Source organism: Petaurus breviceps, unplaced genomic scaffold, assembly GCF_028583685.1.
Source record: "Petaurus breviceps papuanus isolate PSGF00001 unplaced genomic scaffold, PetGlider_PUasm1.0 183, whole genome shotgun sequence".
Taxonomy (NCBI): Eukaryota; Metazoa; Chordata; class Mammalia; order Diprotodontia; family Petauridae; genus Petaurus; species Petaurus breviceps.
Window position 1 is genome coordinate 19,732,960 of NW_027185791.1, and position 16,468 is coordinate 19,749,427.

The 16,468-nt window shown below is 37.4% G+C and overlaps 1 protein-coding gene across 13 annotated transcripts in view; it reads left to right on the top strand.

Moving 5' to 3' along the window:
- Positions 1-16,468, top strand: part of AOPEP (aminopeptidase O (putative)) — a 567,977-nt gene that overhangs the window by 51,396 nt on the left and 500,113 nt on the right. For all 13 annotated transcript variants that reach the window (XM_069087994.1, XM_069087995.1, XM_069087997.1 and 10 more), the window contains one exon: positions 12,825-12,991. In XM_069087994.1, coding sequence (XP_068944095.1) covers positions 12,825-12,991 — 167 coding nt within the window. The remainder of the gene's footprint in view (positions 1-12,824; positions 12,992-16,468) is intronic.

Below are 16,468 nucleotides of genomic sequence, written 5' to 3' on the forward strand. Positions count from 1 at the left end.
GTAAGCCTAATGATCAAACCTAGAACCTACTACTCCATTTGGAATTTGGTGTTTTTGTTGCAGAGGTGTATGAGAAGGGCTCCTGAGGTGACACTCTCTAAGTTATGTGCTATTCCCACTTTGAAAAATAGATGGCAGTGAAGATTGGTATCTATAATTCCAGGCAAACTTCTTCAGGAAGTCTCTTGTTACTTGTGAATTTTTTATTAAATAATAGTTCCTTGGACTTTACATATCATTAGCATTTAGCATATTAAAAGAACATTTTAAAAATCTTTTTTTTTTAAAGTAAAAGAGTTTTTGGCAACGATATTTAGAATTTGACTTCCCTTATTTGGTAGCCTTTGTTTGACTGAGGGAACCTTATAAAATTAGATATCTCCCTCCATTTCCAATTTTAATTTTTTAATTTTAAGCCTTATCAAAATACATTTACAGATTATTATTTTAAAAACATTTTGCAGCATATAGGCTAAAAATATAGGCAATAAAAGTAAAAAGGCCATATAATTCCTTATTCTTCATCATCTTTTGGCAGCAATCGATAATTATGAGGAACTACTCCTGATGAATGCTCTCTTCCCTCCGCTTCCTTTGTACCTTGCTATATCCATCTTTTTTCCCTTTTTGACCCTTCTTGTTATTCTTTGCTGGATTCACAGGACTTTTACATAGTGTGTGTGTGGGGGGGAAGGGGTGGCACTAATAAAGTTCATTTGTTAAGTGTAAATGAGTATTCTTTTAACGTTTGATTCCTTTTGCATAGAAATGCATTTCAACTACATTTAAAATTCATTCATGTTATGAACTTTATTGGAATATCTTTATAATCCTCTGGGACTACTCTCCCAACACCTATTGCACTCACAGGCTTGTTCCCCTGAGGGTGATTGCTACTTCTCCCATCATGGTTGCAGGGGGAATCCTAATGAGTGTGTGGGGGATGCCTTTCTGATGCTGTAATTAACTAATCCCCTTTGGTGCGCCTCCCCTCATGCCATGATTATCAATTGATAGGTTAACCAGCCGGACTTAATTTACTTTTAGAACAATATTTACTAAGGTGGGTAAAAGAAAGGGCTTATTTACTAAGATAAACAATGGGCACTAAGCATATACCTCAAAAGACTGTGATAAGTTCTCCCACTAGTACATGGGGAGTCTGGGAAACTGATGCTTAGAGAGCTCACGGGGCAAAGGAGTCATTCAGCTTCTGGAAGTTCTTTTGCTAAAGTTCTAAAAATATTCCTTTCCCCTCTCAGATCTAGTTAAAATCTAACCATAAAATAAATAAGAAAGTAATTTAGGAGTTAAAGAGAGAAATTTAGAAATGTTAGCTATGATAGACCTCTGGAGAAAACCGAATGGGCATAGAAAGGAGTATATCTTTTTCTCAGTTACTGAATGTTGTGTATTGAACCTTCACCAAAATTGACCATGTACTAGGGCATAAAAACCTCACAACCAAATGTAGAAAAGCAGAAATATTAAGTGCATCCTTTTCATATCATGATGGAATAAACATTACATTCAATAAAGGACCTTGGAAACATAGATTAAAAATTAATCGGAAATTTAATAATCTAATCCTAAGCAAAGAGTGGTCAAAGGACAAATAATAGAATCAATCAATAATTTCATTAAAGATAATGACAATGATGAGACAGCATACCAAAATTTGTGGGGTACAGTCAGAGCAGTACTTGGGAGAAAATTTATTTCTCTAAACCATATATCAGTTTTTTAAAAAAAAGAGCATATCAATGAATTGGTCATGCAGTTTAGAAAACCAGAAAAAGAACAAATTTAAAATTCCCTAATGAGCACCAAATTGGAAATCCTATAAAATCAAAGGGGAGATTAATAAAATTGAAATAAAAAACCCATTGAACTAATAAAACTAGAAAGTAGTTTTATGGGGGGAAAAAAACCTAATGAAGTAGATAAACTATTGGTTAACTTGATTTTAAAAAGAAAGATGAAAATGAAATTACCAGTATCAAAAATGAAAAGGGTGAATGCACTGCAGGTGAAGATAGAATAGAGCAATTATTTGGAGCTATTTTGCTCAATTATATGTCAATAAATCTAATGATCTAAGTGAAATGGATGAATATTTACAAAATATAAATTTCCCAGATCAGTAGAAGAAGAAATAGAATACCTAAATAATTCTATCTTAAGAAATGAAATAGCTCTTTCTGATCTCCATTTTCGCCATGGCGGAAGCAGGACTAGCATGTCCGAGTCCCCACCATGCAGTTGTTTGTCAGTGCACAGGCTTTGCACACCCTCGAGGTGACTGGGCGGGAGACTGTCGCCCAGATCAAGGCCCATGTGGTGTCCCTGGAAGGCATCGCCCCCAAAGACTGGGTCCTGCTTCTAGGGGGCTCCCTGCTGGAGAATGAAGCCATCTTGGGGCAGTGTGGGGTGGAGCTCCTGTCCACTCTGGAAGTGGCTGGCCGGATGCTAGAAGGTAAAGTCCATGGTTCTCTGGCCTGAGCTGGAAAAGTGAGGGGTCAGACTCCCAAGGTGGCCAAACAGAATGAGGAGGAGGAGGAGGAGGAGGAAAGGCGAAGGAGGAAGGAGGAGGAGGAGAAGGAGAAGGAGAAAGAGAAGGAGAAGAAGAAGAAGACTGGGCATGCTAAGAGGAGGATGCGTTACAACCGACACTTTGTCAATGCAGTGCCTGCCTTTGGCAAGAAGAAGGGCCCCAATGCCAGCTCCTAATCCCCTGGTACTTTGTCCCCAATAAAGCCTCTGTGACTCAAAAAAAAAAAGAAATGAAATAAGATATAAATGAGCTCCCTAAGAAAAAAAATCCCCAGGACCAAATGGATTTACAGGTGAATTCTGCCAAACATTTAAAGAATAACTAATTCTAATACTGTACAAACTATCTGAGAAAATAGGCAAAGGAGCAGTCCTATAAAATTCCTTTTATGACACAAATATGATTTTGATACCTAAACCAACAATAGCAAAAACAGAAAAAGAAAACTATAGACCAATTTCCCAATAAGTATTTATGCAAAAATTTTAAATGAAATACTAGCAGTATGTTACAAATATCATGTGTAATGACTAGGTGAAATTTATATATATTTTAACATTTGATTTTACAACTTTGAGTTCCAGATTCTTTCCCTTCCTCCTTTGACACCCACCCTTACTGGGAAGATAAACAATTCAATATAGGTTGTACATGTGTAGTTACGTAAAACATTTCCATAGTGGATATATTGTGAAGGAGTGACTATATTTCCCTTCATCCTGTCCTGCCCCCCCACTTGTTCTATTCTCTATTTTGACCCTGTCCCTTTTCAAAAGTGTGTGCTTCTAACTACCCTCCCCCCCCCAAGCCTGCCCTCCCTTCCATCATTCCCCATCTCATCCCCTTCCCCCTTACTCTCCTGTAGGGCAAGATACCCAATTTAGTATGTATGTCATTCCCTCCCTAAGCCAAATTCAATGAAAATAAGGTTGACCCATTCCCTTTTGCTTTCCTGTTCTTCCCCTCCATTGTAACATTCTCCTTTGCCTCTTCTATATGAAATAATTTATCCCATTCTGTCTCTCCCCATCTCCTCTCATTATATTCTCCTCTAAATTTCACCTTTTAAGTATCATCCCTTCCTATTCAGTTGATCCTGTGCCCTCTATGTATACCTAAACACATGTATATACACATTAACATATGTATTCATATGCATATATACCCTCCTATATAGACATATATGCATGTATAGATACATACATTTATATTTCCTTCAACTATCCTCATATTGAGTTTCATAAGTTACAATTATCGTTTTTCCATGTAGACATGTAAACAATTCCACTTTGATTAGTTTCTTATGATTTCTTTTCCCTGTTTACCTTCTCATGCTTTTCTTGCTTCTTGTATTTGATTGTCAAATTTTCTGTTCAACTCTGTTTTTTTCATCAAGAATGCTTAAAAATCATCTGCTTCATTGAATGACTGTATTTTCCCCTGAAACATTACACTCAGTTTTGCTGGGTGAGTCATTCTTGGTTTTAATCCTAGCTCCTTTGATCTGCAGAATATCATATTCCAAGCCCTTTGATCCCTTAATATAGAAGCTGCTAGATCTTGTGTTATCCTGATTGTGTTTCCACAATATTCAAATTTTTTCTTCTTGGCTGCATGTAATGTTTTCTCCTTGATCTGGGAACTCTGGAACCTATAATACTCCTAGGAGTTTTCTTTTTGGGATCTTTTTCAAGAGGTAATAGGTGAATTCTTTCAATTTCTGTTTTGCCCTCTTGTTCTAAAAATATCAGGGCAATTTTCCTTGAGAAATTCTTGAAAGATGATTTCTATGTTCTTTTTTGATCATGGCTTTCAGGTAGTCCAGTAATTTTTAAATTGTCTCTCCTGGATCTATTTTCCAGCTCAGTGGTTTTTCCCATGAGATATTTCGCATTGCTTTCTATTTTTTCATTTGTATCCATTTAATAGTGTCTTGATTTCTCATAAAGTCATTAGCTTGCATTTGTTCTCCAATCTAATTCTTAAGGAATTATTGTCTTCAGTGAGCTTTTGAAATTCTTTTTCTGTCTGGGAAATTTGGCTTTTTAAGGCATTTTTCTTCTCATTGACATTTTGGGCCTCTTTTGCCATTTGAGTTAGTCTATTTTTTAAGGCTTTTTTTCTTCAGTCAAGTTGTTGACAATCTTTGCATGATTTTCTTGCATCATTCTCATTTCTCTTCCCAATTTTTCCTCCACTTCTCTTACTTGGTTTTCAAAATCCTTCTTGAACTCTTCTGTGGCCTGTAACCAGCTCATATTTTTCTTGGGAGCTTTTGGTGCAGGAGTTCTGACTTCGCAATCTTCCTCCCTTTCCATGCTTTGATCCTTTTTGTCCCCAAAATAGGAGTGTAAAGTTGAAATTCCCTGTTTGCTTTGCTTCCTTTGCTTGCTCATGTTGCCAGTCAATTACTTGACTTTTGAGCTTTTTGCCACAGTAGAACTCTGCTTCCTCAGAGGAGGGCTTTGTCCAAATCGCTGGGGTTTTTCCAGCTGCTGGAGCTATTAGTTGGGTGCCCTCTCAGAAGCTTCCAAAGGCTCTGGCACCTGGTCACACACCCAAGGACCTCCACGCAAGACTGCAATCCAGATCCAAGCAGGTTAAAGCAAGAGCGATTCCCCCTCAGACTGGTCACTTGTTCCCCCTACACCTCCACCACTTCTTGCTCTGGGGGCAGAGGCCAGACTGCACCATCCCCCCTACCCCCTAGATCCAACAGAGTTGTACACTGACCTTTTACTTTGTCTTTTGGCACTTATGGATAATTCTGGAAACCACCACACCTGCTGGTGATCCACTCTCCTGAATTCCACTGCATCTGCTGGTTGGGGCCTCCTCGGGGCTAAAACCTCAAGCTCACATGGGGGCTTTGCTCCCAGTGCTCTGTGATGAACCATTCCTGTCTGCCTACTGGGCTGCCTTCAGCGGGAGACTTGTTTCTCTCTGTCCCTTTGTGGGTTCTGTAGCTCTAAAATTTGTTTAGAGTTATATTTTATAGGTATTGTAGGTGGTTATGGAGGGAGCTCATGGAGTTTCCCTACTTCTATGCTGCCAACTTGGCTCCATCACCCCTCATTTCTTAAGTATTTAGGGAACTGAGTCGAATTTATAAAAATAAGAACCCTTCCCCAGTTATAGTATATGAATGTAATGGAATACTACTGTGCTATATATTATGAAGAGATAGTTTCAGAAAAAATCTTGGAAGATTCAGATAAACTGATTCAGAGTGAAATGAGCATAAACAAGAGAAACGTTTATACTAGAACATTGCCATTGTTAAGAAAGCAACAGTTTCAGAGGACTTCAGAACTCTAAATCAGCTTAGTTATCCACCTCAATTCCATAGAACCAGTGACAAAGAATACTAACCACCTCTAGACAGAGGTCATTAACTATGCAGAATAAAGTCAATAATTTTGGACCTGGTCAGTATTGGAATTTATTTTCCTTGACTATGCTTATTTGTTAATAATGAAATGCAATAAAATTTAATGTAAAAAGAAAAGAAACAGAGGGGAAAATCAGATTACCCAAGCAAAAAATGAATGATGAATTGACAGTAAGCAGAGAGGAAATAAATATAATCATTACAAACCACTATGCACAATTTTATACCAGCCAAACTAAGAATGCAAAAGAAGGTGATATTTATTAAATATAAGATACCCAAACTAACAAAGAAACAGAGATCTAAACCCGTCTAATCTTAGAAAAAGAAATCAAGAAATTCGCAAATGAATTGACAAAGGAAATAAGCCCTGGGCTTAATGGATTTACAAATGATTTAAAAAAAATATTTAAAGAGCAATGAATTCCTGTGCTGAAATCGAAATAGATAGAAAAATGCTGTATCAAACTCCTTGTATGAGCATAGTCCTGGTAGCCAAACAAGGAAGAGTCAAAGTGTTGAAAGAGAACTAGAGTTCATTATAATCAATCAGCAATGCAAAAAACCCCCAAACAAACATATATAACATCCATGTATTATATAACATTATATAGACATATAACAGTATATACAAATTATCCATTATAACCAAGTTGAATTTACACTAGGGATGCAATGATCATTTGAAACTAGGAAAATTATTGGCATAATTAGTCATTTCAATAACAACTTCCACAAAAATAATATGTCAGATGCAGAAAAAGCCTTTAAAATAATGGACCACTCATTAGTTAAAAAAAAAAATTTAAAAAGCATAAAAATCAAAGGACCTTTCTTTAATATAATCAACATCTAAAACCAAGACCTAGCATTATTTGTGATGGTAAAGTGCTGGAAGCTATCCTAATAAAGATCACTATGAAGAAAGCATGGATGCCCATTGTCTCCATTATCCTTAGACATCCCCAAAATGTTAACTATACTAGCCAAACAAGAAAAGGAAATGAGGGTAGTAAGCACAGATAAAGAAGAGGCCAAATTATCCCTACTTGTGGATAATTCAGTGTTTTATTTACAGAACTCTAGAAAAATGACCCCAAAATAAGGTAATAGATTTAGTAAAATGCAGCATAGGAAGTAAATCTGTAAAAATTATAAGCACTTCTGTTTGCTGCTACAAAAAGCAAATGGATGAAGGATGACAATTTTCCTGATTGTGATTTGTTGTTGGATGGGCAGTCCATTTTATAGAGCTCGTTCCTCACTACTTTTATCTTGGACAAGGGCTGCAACCAGGCAGTGATCTGTACAAATTTAACAGGATTAAGAAAGCAGTTCTTTGCGATTATCTTTGGGGAATGACACAGTTCTTTTAGGAACCGTGAGCTTTCCCCTGAAACAAAAGCCTTCTCTTTTAACACCAGCACTCTTGTGGTTTCTGGCTAAGAGCCATAGAATATACCGTAGTCTCCAAAAAATTAAAAGTTGCTCGTCAGCAAGTGGGTAATGGAGACACTCATTGTTTCTGTGAGCAGGCAATAACATTAGAAATGAACTGTGTAGAAGAAATGGTGAAAAGATGTCATCAACTCATCTTCTGTGACTGGAAAATAAATAATGGACCACTCATGTTCCATTAGTATGCATATGACATAAAGAACTCTAGAGGAGAAAAAGAGAGACTTCTTCATACGAAGAGGAGCAAAGGGAAATGGAGTAAAAATACATGATGTTTTATTAGTTGTATCCCTGGGAAACTTAAAAAAAAACACAAAACAACTGTCCCACTAAACTACAGAAACTACCTACCCCTGACCTAAAATAACAAGTTCAAATATATCCTAACAGTATAAAACCCCCTTCAAACCACTGATCCTATAACTGTGCTCAGATACATTCCTAGTTAATGCCCTGGGGAAAGTCTTTCTGAAAGAATAAAAACCATATGAGAGAATAAAAAATGTAAAAAGAATATGAAAAAAAATTGTATTTTTGATAATAGTTGATTTTGAGGAAAGATAAAACTTCACACTTTTCTTCAGAAACTAAAATGGAACAAAAATAAATGGTAAAATGCATCTCTTCCTTCTCCCTTAAAAAACATCAGCTAAGGGAAAAATTTTTTCAATCTTTGTGTTTTCCTTTCTCCAGAACTCTCCACTGAAGTAGAATAACAGGTTGTTCCGTGTTAGCTGACACCTCACCAGGACTAGTCAGCCTCCCTCCCACCCTTGCTCCATGAATAATATAAATATTTCACGAGTATCTGATGTAATTGTTGTTCAGACAAGCGCTTCCTAATTTAAAATGGTTTTTAATGCTACAGAACCATTTTGATGGCAGCAAGCCATGGGCCTTCCCCTAAGCTCTCTTTTTCATCTCTCTTTTCCATACCCCTTTTCCTCCCTGCCCCCCAGCCCCTTTTTATTTTCCCACCACACACAGAACTAGTATGAACTCCCTAAGGAGTTTCATGTGTGAATAAGTCTCCTTAGGGTATGTGAGATGAGCCATCATGAGGAGAATTTTTCCTTTATGTGTTGGAAGGAATTATTTGGTCTGGAAATAATGAAGTTATAAGCATTAAAGAATTGCAGGCTGATGCCCACACACCCTACTACATTCCATTAGCATTTTAGCAATGTGGCTGAGATACAGGGCTGTGCATGCAGAAGTAAACACAGCTGCATGTATGTATTACAGTGATTATACATTCAGATAACTTCATGATGTGTTTAAAAATACACATAGATTATGGTGGGGTGGTGAGAGGAAAGAAAAAAAAGTCCTCTTTCAGTGGTGATGGTTTAAAGGTATGGTCAGGCCTGTCTTCATTTAGGGACCTACAAAATCCCAATATCTTGCTCTTCTGGCAACTTATATCTGAAGTTCTGTCTTCAGAGCTTGATCCATTTTGTTTAGGCGTTGATCTCTACAAAAAAAATATAAATTACACCCCCTCACCTCTCCACCCCCGCCAAAAAGGTAAGACTATATCAATCATTTCTATCTTAGTGTGAATTGGAAGTTCAAACTCTGAGTACTTTAGTTTTTCTTATATCTTCCATAACTCTTGGCTAGCCTTCTTCATCCTTTGACTTCACTTTCTGCAGCAGTGTACTGAGAATCTTAAGAGGTACTCCAATCTCCTATGAAACTCCTCCCTTCTCCTAACTGAGGTTAAGCCTTTTAGATATAGCTTTGATCCTTGTAGTTGCAGGCTTTTTCTAGCAGATGACCCCACAAAAATTCCCTCTCTCTGGCTAACCTTCAGTCCCTCCCCATCCCCATCATTCCCTCTTGACCACAAACATGCATCTCCCTGCCATCCTTAAAAGACCCTCACTAGAACCAGCCATCCCCATAATATATCATCCTGTATCTCTCTTCTCTTTTCAGCCAGATAACTGGAAAAAAAGCTGTCTCCTTTTCACTTCTTCTCTCACTTTTTAAATCCTCTGCAGTCAGGCTTTCAGCCTCATCACTTAACTGAAAGTACCTTTTCCACAATTACCCGGGATCTCTTAATTGCCAAAGCTGACAATCTTTGATCAGTTCTTACCATTCTTGAATTCTCTACTGAATCTGACACTGTTGATCACACTTCCCTCTTGTGTGTGCTTTACTTTCTGGGTTTTTGTGATATTATGAGCTCTTGGTTCTCCCTCTGCCTTTCCAGCTGCTCCTTTTCAGTTTCTTTGCTGAATTATCATCCATGACATTCTGACTAAAGGGAAGGGTACCTCAGGGCTCTATTCTGATCCCTAATCTTGTCTATAGTCAGTTTACATGGGCTTAATTATTATCTCTATGAGATGATTCCCAAACCTATATTTCTAGTCTTTCTCTTGAACCCCAATCCCATATCATGACCTACCTGATGGACATTTTAAAAATTAATGCTTCAAACTCAGCTTCTCCAAAACTGAACTCATTATCTTTCTCCCCAAATCCATCCTTTTGAACTTTTCCATTTCTCCCAAGGGGAACACACATGTTTACAGTCTTGACACTTCACTGCCCCTCATCCTGCACATCTATTCCATTGCCAGATCTTGCCTTTTTTACTTTCTCATTTCCTGCATCTACCTCTCCTACATTCATATATTTGGTCCTGGTTCAGGCTCTTATCACTTCTCACCTATTCTATTGTAATTGTCTCTTAATTAGTCTCATTGCCTCAAATCTGTCTCTGGTCTAATCTATTCCTCACTCAGTTGTCATAGTGATTGTCCTAGAGTGTAAATCTGACCATGTGACTCCTCTACATTGTAAACTCAAATGAATTCTTATTGACTGTGGGATCAAATATCCTCTGTTTGGAACTTAAGTACTCCTATAACCTGCACATCACCTATTTTTCTGCCCTTATTGCACACTCCCTCTCAACACCATATGGCCCAGTCATACCACCCTTCTTATCTTTCCTCATAGGTGACTTGCCATATCCTATGTATGTGCCTTTCTTTGTGCTGGTTGCCCCTACGCCTAAAGTGCCCTCCCTCCTCCCCTCTACCTTTCCCTTCAATACTTAGCTCATGTCATCTATTGCATGAAGCCTTTCCTGATCTCCAAGCTGTTAATGTTAAATAAGGAAGCATTTATTAAGTACTTCCTATGTGCTAAGTCCTAGGAATGCACATATGAGCGAAAAAGAAAGACAGAAACTGTGCTGGGAACTGAGGATACAAATATAAAAACAAAATAGCCCTTTATTTCAGGGAGCTTTCATTCCATTGGAGGAAATAGTAAATACCTTGGGGATTCAAAGGTAAGGCTACAAATTTCCTTCAATGTCAAAAATTTAAATTAGAGTTAAAACTGGGACAAATTGATCTCCAGAGTGGGGTTTCAGAAAACAGATATAATTGGGAGGTCATTGGGTCATAATGTTTCATTGAGATAAGCAGTGGCTTCTAGTTCTTTCAGGTTCAGACTGGATGGTCACCCAGCTGTGGTGTCCAGTGACACAGTACCGTTTACTTCATCCCCTTCACCAAGGATGTTAAGAAGATGATCTCTCATTTGGGAAAGAACTAGATCAGAAGGTTATCAGGGCATTAGAATACTCGAGAACATAAGTCTAGGGATTGTGGTTTGTCTTGTATTGGGTATTACACGTTATCCTAAAGATATTTCAAAGGAAACAGAAGCAGGGCCACACTAGGCAAGAAAAGCTATAGGCACATAAATTACTTTTTGCAAAAATCCTTGTGTTCCTGCAGAAGAAAAAGAAGTGCCAAACGTAGGTTGAAGTAGCAGAAGAAAGCAGGCTCAGACTCCTCTGCTTATGAAGATTATGCTACAAAGAAAAGTAAACTTGTGGCCAGATCAAGTCTTTGTGCTAGTGGTCTGCTTCCTGATTGGAGAAGATCTGGACTAGAACATAGAGCATGGGGATATCTAGAAAGATTTTGAAGACCTGCTTCTAGCTTATCCAACACTCATATCCGACTCCCCAAGTTCAGAAAGAGAATGCTGGGCAGTGGTCATCCAGAGCAAACCAGGGAAAAGAGGAATTCTGTCTGCAGTGTGATTAAAAAAAAAGACAGAAAAAAACAAACCTAGTGTAATGGAGGAAATCAGCTCTGGAGACAGAAGACCTCTACTTAATCCTCATCTCTGCCATTTTCTAGTTGTGTGACTTTGGGCAAGTCTGAGCCTCAATTTTCTCATCTACAGAAATGAAGATAATGATACTCCTTTACTTTCTACCTCATACAGTTGTGAGATTATGTGTTTGAATTTATAGATCATGAAGTGCTAAATAAGTATCAGAAATTATTATGGGCAAATAATATCAAGGGATAACCACAGTAAATCAAAAGTGAATTAAACAATATTACCTATGTCCACAAGAATATGTTGTACTTACTTTATTTACTAGATTAAAATACTCTGTTAAGCATAACATATTTTTTTCATAGCTTCTGGTAACCAAGTAACAGAAACATTTCCATGTGGGTTTCACAAAATTCATTTTTGTCTTTTACCCTCTCTTGCCAAGAGAATGTACTCTATGATCTTATATGACTTCTCTATTTCTATCAACCATGACTAATCTTTCAAGAGGAGATTGATTATTCCTTGTTTAAACCCCGGTAGATATACTCAAAATTCCTTGTATGTACTGGTTTTTATTAAAATTGAAACAGAATGAATGTAGCATCATACTATCAATTTCCTAGACTTGCATTGATTTTTGACAGTACAAATTTCCAGTTACACATGCCAATCAATAATGGCCTATAATCCTATGTATATTCTTATCTCAGTTCTTGGCATCAGTGCAAGGATTACCCATCCACAAGAGTTTCATTTGGTATAGTGGTTTCTGTGATGAAACTGTCCTTCTGCAGGCAGAGGACTTGAGACCACCAGCTTATTTTTCCAAAAATTTAATACCTTGGTGCTCTCCAAACACATTTTTTTCCAGAATACTTTCCAGAAGGTTTTAAAGGATGTTTCTAAGCTCTTTAAGAAAAATAATTGACGCATAGGGATTGGAGGGGCCAGAGTAATATAAATTAGAAGTTGGCAGACAACTATTTGAAAATTCATCCAAAATGCATTTTCCCCCTCCAACCAAACACACATGCGCCTCTCCTCCTCCCGTTCCCTCCCCACCCCCCACTAAAAGCTATCCAATCCTTTACATATTTAAGCAATTGATACAATAAAAGGTTACCACCTGGCTTTCCAAGCATACCATTGACATTTCCAGTATGCCTTGAAATGTATAATACACAAAGCTTTATAATAATCCATCTCCTCCTTATTCTACCCCCAAAAGCCCAACTTAACCTTCACTAATATAGCAGTAAAGAAAGAGATGCCTCATTTCAAAGATTCTACCTTCTCTTTCTCTCTCTTCCTCAGGCCATGTGTTTATACTATGGGATCCCCAATAAACAACAGGGCCCTTTTTCCATGCCAAGAGCCACCAGTTGCCATGTCAACATGGCAGGCTACAGTCCGAGCAGCTGCATCTTTTGTTGTTTTAATGAGTGGGGAAAATTCTGCCAAGCCAACACAGCTTCAGGAAGGTACAGTACATGTGTTCTTTGCTTATTTATGTATTGCACTAATGCTTTACTCAGAAACCCCAACAGGAATGTTTTTCTAAACTTTAAATACCTCTTTTATTAGTCAAATTGGAAGTCAATCCATTATTAAATAAGCTGTCAGAAAATGAGATGGAGGACCACTTGAATTACCAGTTAATACTTTATCTAAGTCAGTCGTTGTTTCTACCTCATGTGCTATGGAAAATAAGTTGGTGGTCTTGGTTTGATATGGGCAGCACCATGTGGGCAGGCAACCATGTTGTAGGAACACTATTATAATAGGCTTATTTAACTGAGGTTGCCAGACAAGTATGGTCTTTCCCATGACTCATGGAATGAATGAATGAAAAAGCATTTATTAAGTGTATACTGTGTGCCAGGCACTATTCTTAGTGCTGGGAATACAAATGCAATAGTCCCTGCCCTTAAGGATCTTGTATTCTAATAGAGGGAGAGAATACATGTGCAGGCGTGTGGCCACTGAATGAATAATATATCTGGGCATGTTTTTGTTCCCTCTGTCTCTGGGGTTACTGAGTTGGTGAGTTCATAGAAGCAAAGCTAAAACTGGAGGAGACCACAGAGAGCTTCTGGTCTAACCCTCTTAATTTACAGATGAGGAAACCGAGGCCCAGAAAGATGAAGTGTCCAAGGTCATAAAGATAGCATTAGAGGTAAAATCTGAATTCACTAACTCTAGAGCCAGTGGTTTTTTTTTAATTTTGTTTTTTTTATTGTAAATTTAGCAATAATCAACAAATAAACATTTCAGCATACAAAGAAAAAATATGAAAATTGCATAAGGAACATGAATTGGGGAATGGTTCAACAAATTATGATATATGAATGAAATGGAACATTATTGTGCTGTAAGAAATAATGGAAGCAATGGTTTCAAGGCACATCTGGGAAGACTTGAACTGATGCAGAGTGAAATGACAAGAACCAGGAGAACATGGTAAAGAAAAACAACTTTGAAAGACTTAAAAATTTGAGATCTTTCATTCAATTCAGTGATCAACCATAGTTCCTGGGCACTGGTGAGGAAGCCTGCCACCCTCCTCCTACAGTGATGGACTCAAGATACAGAATATGACATATATTTTTAGATAGGGGCAATATGTACATTTGTTTTGTTTGAGTATGCATGTTTTATATAAGTTTTTATGTTTCTTATATCTTTCAGTTTTGCTAAGGATGAAAGACAGAGCTGGGGTGGTGATAGGGTAGCCAAAAGAAAGAAAAGAATACGAAAAGAGGGCTTTTGAAGCATTTTCTTTTTAATTGCACAGAAAAAAAGGGAAGAAGTCCAGAAGGAATCACAGACAAGCAGAATAGCTTTTATACTTTTTTTGGAATTTGTTATGTTATATAATTTATTGTAATTGAATCTATATTATAATTATAATAAAATGTAATTGGATTATATTTTTAAAAAACTATACATAGTAGAGTATTGCTATTTCAGGTACCATCCTTTTTTGTATACAACAGTGTATATCAAAAAGCTCGTTTTATTTGGTATTTATTTCAGAAAAAAATTTGAAAGCAATTTAAAAAATTTTGAACTTACCATCAAAAAAGGGAAAATTAACATTTCTATGTACAAAGTAGAACACAAAAAGTGAATTACATGTGAAATTACTAATCTTTATTGCTTTCTTTTGGCTTTTAAGAAAATAAGCAAACAATATATTCAGCATGTTACTTTTAAAACTATCTTGCTTGTCTGTTTTCTTCTGAACTTCCTTCTCTTATCTTTTGTGCATTAAAAAAATCTTCTATGGTGCTCTTTTCTTTCAATATAGCCCTCTTGCCATTCTCCAATACCTCCATCCAATGGGGGAAAACATACCCCAGAATCCTTATAACAAACAAGCAATCAAAACCAATTTACACATTTGCCTAGGCCAAAGACTTGTATCTCATTCTATGCGTTGAGGCCTTCGCTCCTCTGTCAGGAAATGGGTAGACATGCTTTATCGCTGATGCTCTGGTTGTTGCTCATTTTTCAGTGGTATCTGACTCTTTGTGACCCCGTTTGGGGTTTTCTTGGCAGAGACACTGGGGGGTTGGCCATTTCCTTTTCTATCTCATTTTACAGATGAGGAACTGAGGCAAACAAGGTTAAGTGATTTGCCCAGGGTCATGCAGCTAGTAAGTATCTTAGGCCAGATTTGAACTAAGGAAGATGAGTCTTCCTGACTCCAGGCCTAGCATTCTATCCACTGTGCCCCCTAGCTTGGCCCCAATAGTCATAGCGATTAGAGTTCTGAAACCTTTTGAAGTTTTTTTTAAACTGTTTTCTTTCCTGGTTCTGTTCACTTAAATCTCTATCATTTCATACAGATCTTTTCAGATTTCTCAGAAATAGTATCTTTTGTAATCATTACACTAATATACCATAATTTGTTTATCAATTCCCAAATTAATGGGCACTCTTGAAACACTCTTTTTTTTCTTAATTGAGGTACCTGAGAGGAGTATATAAAGAAAAAAGATTAGGTGGAAGGAACTGTTGTCTCATGAACTTCACTTTTCTTAACTGGACCAAGGAGGATTGAATACACACACACAAACTAAGTGTAGATAATACCCAAATTCAATTGGCAAATAAGTGGGGGACTGGAAGGGAAGAAGAGAGGATATTGAGAGGGAGGATAGAGTTGACAATGTAAGAGATTCAAGAAAAAAAATTTCTTAGGATATCTTCATTCATTCATTTTTAGTTTTCAACATTCATTTCCACAAGATTTTGAGTTACAAAATTTCTCCCCATCTTTCCCCTGCACCTACCCCAGATGGCGAGACTACTGAATACCTCTTCCCCTAATCTGTGCTCTCTTATATCCTTCCATACCCTCTCTGACTTTCTAGTAGGACAAGATGGATTTCTATACCCCAGTGCCTGTATATCTTATTTCCCAGTTGCATGTAAAAGACAATTTTTTAAATATTTGTTTGTAAAACCTTGATTTTCATATTCGTTCCCTTCTTCCCTCCTTACCCACCCCCCACTGGGAAGATAAGCAATTAAATGGAGGTTGTATATGTGTAGTTATGCAAAATGTTTCCATAGTAATTATATTGTGAAAGACTCACTGTATTTCCCTCCAAGCTATCCTGCCCCCCACTTACTCTGTTTTCTACTTTGACCCTGTCCATTTTCAAAAGTGTGTGCTTCTAACTACCCTCTCCCCAAATCTGCCCTCCCTTCTGTCTCCCCCCGCTCTTATCCCCTTCCCCTATACTTTCCTGTAGGGTAAGATACCCAATTGAGTGTATGTTATTTCCCTCCTTAAGCCAAATCCAATGAAAGCAAGGTTGTCCCATTCCCTTTTACCTTCCTGCTCTTCTCCATTGTAATAGTTTTCTCTTGCCTCTTTTATATGAGATAATTTACCCTATTCTATCTCTCCCTTTCTCCTCTCATTATATTCTTCTCTCACCTCTTAA